General features: G+C 37.4%; 1 protein-coding gene across 1 annotated transcript in view; it reads left to right on the top strand.

Moving 5' to 3' along the window:
* Positions 1–608: 608 nt before the first annotated feature.
* Positions 609–7515, top strand: part of SMARCA1 (SWI/SNF related, matrix associated, actin dependent regulator of chromatin, subfamily a, member 1) — a 77135-nt gene continuing 70228 nt past the window's right edge. The window contains exons 1-5 of the mRNA XM_007949750.2: positions 609–677; positions 3609–3775; positions 4112–4212; positions 4328–4428; positions 7034–7213. Of these exons, the coding sequence (XP_007947941.1) occupies positions 651–677; positions 3609–3775; positions 4112–4212; positions 4328–4428; positions 7034–7213 (576 nt within the window). The 5' untranslated portion in view covers positions 609–650. The remainder of the gene's footprint in view (positions 678–3608; positions 3776–4111; positions 4213–4327; positions 4429–7033; positions 7214–7515) is intronic.

Raw genomic sequence — 7515 nt, 5'->3', positions numbered from 1 at the left:
TTCCAGCTTGGAGAAAATAAACATAAGCTGTTTGAAAATAAACATAAACATAGTTTGAAACTGTAGTACTTCATTATTGTATATATGTATATATATATAATCACATGGTATTAAAAAAGTTTAAATATTCTGATTAAAATATAAAAACAATTATAGAAAAAGTGTCTTTTCAGGAATAGAAATCACATTCTTCTGAGAAGTCTGGCATGTTTCCATAATATCAAGAAATGTTTCTGATCATTAATATTTACTTCCCTAGAAGTCTTTGGTTTGTGGTTGATAATCTTAACATAGTCTAGATTTTAAATCTCCTATTTAATGATTATATGCTTTCTTATACTTTAAATTCTGAAATAGGTGAAAAGGCTCAGTGTTTCACCTTCTGGTTTTTTTTTTTTTAATTGATCCTCAGGTGTGCAGAACTAGATTAATTATAAGCCCTACTTCGTGACATTCTCTCATCATTGGTCCTTAAATGGCACGCGTTAATTTATTTAGTTAGTTAATTACTTTTTACTTCAATTGAGAACGCTGACCATTTTTTAGACCTTGGTGTGTAATTTGATGATTTATTTTCTTTGAACTTGTAGAAAAGCGCTGTTCCATTTCAACTCAAACTTGCTGCTAAAGCTTCTAAGTCTGAAAAGGAAATGGACCCAGAATATGAAGAGAAAATGGTAAATATATTCTTGAGTAGAATAGTGAATACTGTAAAGTTTTGTACAGATATGAAAGGTGAAAAAATACATGTGTATAAAGAACGTGGTGGAGAGTCATAGATTTTAGAATTAGAAAGTAATTCTATAATTCATCATCCTCGATTTTTGTTGAATAAATGAGTCTCCTTATTTTAGATGAGGAAATAAAGGATCAGAAAAGGTATACACAATAGTTGGGACTAGAAGCCAGGTCAGTGTTCCTTAACCAAAAATAAGGTGTTTTATGCTAGAAATACTTTATCCACCCATGAAAATGTCAGTGGCGACAATATCAGCCCTCCTTTGTGACCTGTTTTCCTTCTTCTTGCTTTGGATAATGAATGAAGATATGACTAAATACTGCATGTTCTAAAACATGTAATATGGCAATACATTTTCTTGCGAGATGGCTCTTTGCCCATTGCGTGAAAATAACAAATTTTTAAGGAATATCACCTTAGTTATTCATACATACTGCTTTGCTATACATGCAAATTATTGAAATTTTAGTCATGAAAATTTGTATCTTAGCTTTAATTGTAATTAGACTTTTATGCCCTGAGATCTTTCAAAATCAGTGAACTTGATTAACAGGTTACAGCTAGTTGGAACAACAACAACAACAAAAAAAAAAAACCCTCAACTCCATTAAGTAGATTCTGACTCATAGCAACCCCCTTTGGGTTTCTGAGGCAGTAAATCTTTACAGAAGTAGATTGTCCTGTCTTCCTTCTGCGGAGCAGCTGGTGGGTTTGAACCACCAACCTTCTGGTTAGCCATCAGATGCCATAGGCACTGCACCACCAGAACTCCTTTACAGCTAGTTGGAGCTGACCTTTTTCTTGGGGTGGTTTTTGCATTGATAATATACACGTTAAGTAGAGATGAACCATGCTTTTTGGTTGTTGGTAACTATTTTGCAGAATTCTATACCTTAATGTTTAAGGCCACATCTAATGTAGACATCAAGGTGCCCTGATGATGCAACACTTAGGCGCTCAGCTACTAACCTAAAGGTTGGGAATTTGAAACCATCTGGTGGCTCTGTGGGAGAAAGACCTGGTGATCTGCTCCCATAAAGAATACAACCTGGAAAACCCTCATGGGCCTTTCTGCTCTGGCACATGGGGCTGCCATGGATTAGAATAGACTTGACAGCACCCAACAACAATAGCAACAATGTGGAATGTTGCTCTGGTTCCCTAGTGCCGCTCTGACAGGAATATACCACAAATGGAATGCTTGAACAAACGGGTTTATTCTCTCATAAATGCCAGGCTCTAGGGGCTGTGTGAAAGCTGCTTGACCTTGGGCTTCAGCTCCACCTCTTGCTCTCAGCCCACCGAAGCTAGAGGCATCTCTTCACTCAGACAGCTACTGGCTGCTGAGGCTAACTTAGCCCAAGGTCGACAAGTAAAATGGCACAGTTCTGATGTTACCAAACCACATGGCAGGCCATTAATTCAAGTCCATTGAAAGTCCCAAGGTCGGCAGAGCATAGCAGGCTGCTGAACAACAACACGACTACATGCAGGATCCAAGCGTGCCATAGTCTACAGACTGTTCCCCAAGGCTTATCCTTATATACGAGAAGCAGACCACATCCCTAGGGCAGCTACTCAGCTGCTCACAGTAGATTCCACCATGGAGTTGATTACCAGTCTCGTCATGGGGAATAATACTACGTTCAGCTGCTCAGCCACTCAACCAGGCCCAGCCAGGTTGACATACAAACTTAACTGCCACAAACATTAATGTTTTAGCAACTCATAAGAACAACGTTCTAGTGAGAATAACATAAAATGGAAAGTTTTTGGCCTCCTTCCAGCTACTGTTCTGATTATATTTGTCTGGAAAATGGGGCAATCTACTTCCGTAGTGATACTGCCTCAGAAACCCAAGGAGGGGTCGCTATGAGTCGGGTCCGACTAGACGGCACATAACAACAACAACAACAACCCTTATGTTAATAAACTCTTCTGGAAGTTCTTGGTGTTACTAATTATGTATTAACAATCAAATATTCTCTACCCTGTGGTCAGAAAGTTACTTGGAGTTAAAAGATCATCTTCATTTTTTTTCCATTATCTAGAATGACGTATCTGTTGAATTTTTAAGACTTTTTCGTTAACAAAAAGTTTCGTTGCTTTTATATGCCCTTTTAAAAATTACTGAGAAATTGTAATAAATGTTAGCTTTTGATAATAATATGTATTAATCGCTTCATTATTAACTATACATGTGGGCACGTGTGTCTTGCTCACTTTGGGAAGAAATTTCACATACTGTTAGCATAAAAAATAATTTTCCAGATCACTGTAATTGAAGAGAGAAATGTTTATTACATTATTTTACCATCACGTGGAAAATATTTTGAGAAAAGATGACAATGCATTTTAAAATTTTAATGATTTCTAAATGCAGCTTAAAAATTCTCAAGAGTTTAGTCTATGGTACATATGTATCAGAGTATCAGAGTTGATCATTTATTTTTCTATTTTTAAGATAGATTATTTTGATGCTTAGTTCTGTTACTGTTTAAGAAAAGAAAATCATTGTGGTTTGAAAAGAGGATTTACTTCTTGTCCCAACTTTTTAAAAAGGGTTCTTCTTACTGGGCCATTTACTAAGTCTGTCAGATCATTTGGCTTCTCTTGAATGCATTTGAAAACACCATTTTCAAAGTTTGCTACTTAAGTAATTGTGGGACCTTGGGCAAGTTACTTACCCTCTCTGTACCTCAGTTTTATCATTTGTAAAATGGGGATGATGCTAGTACCAACCTCAAAGGATTGCTAAGTGAAATTAACTGAATTAGTACAAAGTAAGTGCTTATTTACCAAAAATATTTGTTAAAGAACAACATTCAAAATTGGGAGTAATGTTTTCAACATTTTTTTTTTTAATTAGAAAGCAGACCGAGCTAAGAGATTTGAATTTCTCCTAAATCAGACAGAACTCTTTGCACATTTCATTCAACCCGCAGCACAGAAATCTCCAACATCTCCTCTGAACATGAAATTGGGACGTCCTCGGATAAAGAAAGATGAGAAGCAGAGCTTAATTTCTGCTGGAGAGTATGTTGGCATGGCCTTCTCCCTCTCTCCCTCGCTCCCTCCCTTTCTCCCTCTCTCCCTCTCTCCTCCTCTCCTTCCCTCCCTTCCTCTCTTTCCTTCTCCCCCTCCACTCATGACTCTTTCAGTCTTACTCAGTATAACTTTATATTTAAAAAAAAACCCAACAACTTAATGTCAGCCAATGAGTAAAACTGTAGGCTCTTTCTACCAAATTCCAAATAAAATCCTTGGTAACTCAGTTTTCCTCCCCTGAAAGATGTTAGTAATGCATACTGACTTAAAATGGACACCTTAACATTTGGATTGAATATGAAGGTATTTCTGTCTTCCTTTCAGCTACCGCCACAGGCGCACAGAACAAGAAGAAGATGAAGAGCTACTGTCGGAGAGTAGGAAAACGTCTAATGTGTGTGTTAGATTTGAGGTGTCACCTTCTTGTAAGTACTTTATCACTTTGGTGATTTTGTTTTCAATTTGGTTTGAGAAAAAATGTCATTTGACTGGATTAACAGTGCTATGAGGCATGCTTGCTATTTTGTTTTTTCCTCCCAGATGTGAAAGGAGGCCCACTAAGAGATTATCAGATTCGGGGACTGAACTGGTTGATATCTTTATATGAAAACGGAATCAATGGTATTTTGGCCGATGAAATGGTAAGAAATTCGTTGCTAAAAACTGTCTCAGTTAGCAGTAATTTTTTTATGTCAATTTGAAATGTCTGAGCTGACCTGCCCCCCCCCCCTTCATGCCTGGGCTGATTCTTTCGTTTGTGCATTATCATGAAAAATATATTTCTAATGTGTAAAATTGTTGTTTTAAGAACCTCTGGAACATGAAATTTCACAGGCCACAAAATTCTTACTGAGATTTCCTTAAAGGGTACCAAAACCTCCTTATGTTTTTGTTTTCCCTTGTGCTTTAGTTTCCAGGAACCTCAGAGCCCAGTTAAATGTCAAAATGGAGCATCTGTAACCCATGCTTGTCTGCCCATTGTGTCCTTTCCCACTCTTTTCCTTCTCGTCTTCTTTATTTTTCTTAATCCCTGTTTGTTTCTATTGTACCATTAATTTATGTTCCACGTTTTCATTGTAGGCCACCTGAAGCTTATTTTCATTATAGGCTTCCAGAAATCCTTTTGAGAATGAGGTGGGGTATATAAACTAAATATTGAATAAATGAATGAGAGAATGAATGACTGTAACACCTGGATTTCTGAATGATCAGGAAGTAAATAGATGGAATCAATAAAAAAGTGAAGAACACTGTTGACTGGATACAATAGAGTGCCAGGTGGGGGTAGGGAAATAAACTGAGGAATCATGGCCATGTAAATAAAATGACCAAAGATAAGAGGTAAGGACATATAAGGAAGGTGCTCTTTCAGTAGATAGTACATGAAGGCCTAGATGGATGTTTTAAGACCAAATGAATAGGACAGGATTGAAGAGAGGGCAGGGGAAGCTCTCAATCCGTATGACCTAGTGGTACTCATGTGCCTCTGGAACCATATTTGCAGTCACCATCATCCAGAAGAGCCACGTGACTATGTATGCCCTACATCATGTAGTGTAGTATTCAATCCCATAGGTACTCATCCCTGGCTGAGCAATTGTTAGGCGTGTGACAGCAGGTCCTTTAAATCAAGGGTCTGTAGCTCCTCATATCTATGTATTCAGGGATGGGGCCTACAGTCCACTCAGAGAGTCAACAGTATGGTTACTTGGACAACAGAAGGACTGGGGTTATTTGCCCTGGGTTCCTCTTGACCGCAGCCTGTCTAAACACAAAGGATCTAAAGGTCTTTAGTCTAAACACAAAAGAGCTAAAGGTCCTTAGTATTGAGTTTATGCTGATACCAGATATATTTTGATGACTGAAAAATGGAAAAACACTTGAAACATTACAGAAAATTAAGAAAAAGGAAAGAATAAAATGAAAAGCATATTAGAATTCTGCTATCTAGAAATAACTTCAGTTAGCATTTACACATACATCCTTTCATTATTTTTTCCCCGTATGTATATATTTTGGGAGTTCTAGTGGTGGAGTACCTAAAGTATCTGACCGTGAACCAGAAGGCTGGCAGTTGAAACCCACCAACCACTCCTCAGAAGGAAGATTGGGCAATCTCCTTCCGTATAGATACCGCCTCGGAAACCTGAGGGGGGCTTGCTATGAGTTGAGTCGACTCGACTCGACAGCAATGAGTTTGGTTTGGGTATATATTTTACCTAGTTGAAATCATGTTGTGTATATATAATTTGGCATCCTGATTTCTTCTCATTCAGGCATATTTTCCACATAATTTTTTACAATTCTTATAAAACTGATTGTTGCATAGGAATTAATCCTGGGAAGGCACCATCATTTTCTTCACCTCCTCCCCTATCACTAGTTACTTGGATTGCTCGATGTGTAGTATAAGTAATGCTGTGGTAAAAATCATAGTAATTTCATTTTTCTGCACTGCTCAGATTATTTCCATAAGATTCCTGGATGTGAAATTACTTGTTTAAGGAGTATGAACACTGTAAGACTTTGGATGCACAGTATCTAACATAAAAACCATCTAATTCAGTGAAATCACAAATAGGACAGACCCCATAAAAATAGCTTTGAGCTTAGGTTTATGAAAGGAAATGTATAACTTGCATAGATTAAGCCAGAAGGTGTAGGACAGGCATTCCCATTCGTTAGGTCATGGGTGTCCAGTATATTATTAAAAAAAAAAAAAGTCTACTGGACTTAGCTCATCTCTTAGGTTCTTTCTAGCTGCAAAGTCCTGTTCTTCTGTGGTTCCTTAGGTCCTCAAGAGGTAAGATGCCAGTACAGAGCCACAAGCCTCTTGAGACACAAAGTGTAAATATTTAATGCCTGGGCTGTAATAATTTTGGGGACAGTGGGAAAGAAAGACCAATATATTTAAGCAGTTTGCTAAAGGAAATACACACAAAAAAGTTCTTAATTTTGTTACAAGTAGATAAAATTACATAGTGGATTGCTTGCTGTTTTAGGAATAAAAATATCTTTGTTGAGCAGCTGTCTAACTGCAGTAGTTCATGGTTTCTTTTTGTGCTCAGTAAGTACTGAATGGGAATGACTTCACTTTTGAAAAAGGCCTTTCACCTCTTCATGGGTAGGAACATAATTCCCTACGTGAGCTAGTTGGCAAATCATCTTTGGTAATGTTGTTACTCACAAAATGTTTCATTAACCAAAAAACATTTATGGATTTTCCCCTTTGTGATGATAATACAGGGTCTTGGTAAGACTTTACAAACGATTGCTCTGCTTGGTTACCTGAAACACTACCGAAACATCCCTGGACCTCACATGGTTTTGGTTCCAAAGTCTACTTTACACAACTGGATGAATGAATTTAAACAGTGGGTCCCATCTCTCCGTGTTATTTGTTTCGTTGGAGACAAGGATGCAAGAGTAAGTGCAAAATAAGTTAAATGAGGCATTCAAGAAGTATTTTCTAGAGTTGTTTAAGTTGACTATCGCTGCCACCAATAAATAACACTTAAGTTGTGCTTACTTTAAGTTAGGCTTTGTTGTAAGTGCTTTGCATATATTGATTTAATTCTCCCAACAGTCCTGTGAGGTAGATGTATTACCTATTAAATTTGACTGCTGTTCTGATTACCTAGTGCCGCTCTGACAGAAACATACCACGAATGGGATGGCTTAAACAAACAGGAGTTTATTCTTACAATTTGGAGGCTTTAAGTCCAAGT

The sequence above is a fragment of the Orycteropus afer genome, unplaced genomic scaffold (assembly GCF_000298275.1).
Source record: "Orycteropus afer afer isolate SDZICR_OR568_19922 unplaced genomic scaffold, OryAfe1.0 scaffold00253, whole genome shotgun sequence".
NCBI lineage: Eukaryota > Metazoa > Chordata > Mammalia > Tubulidentata > Orycteropodidae > Orycteropus > Orycteropus afer.
The sequence above is the reverse complement of the archived record's forward strand: the minus strand, read 5'-3'. Positions and strand labels throughout refer to the sequence as shown.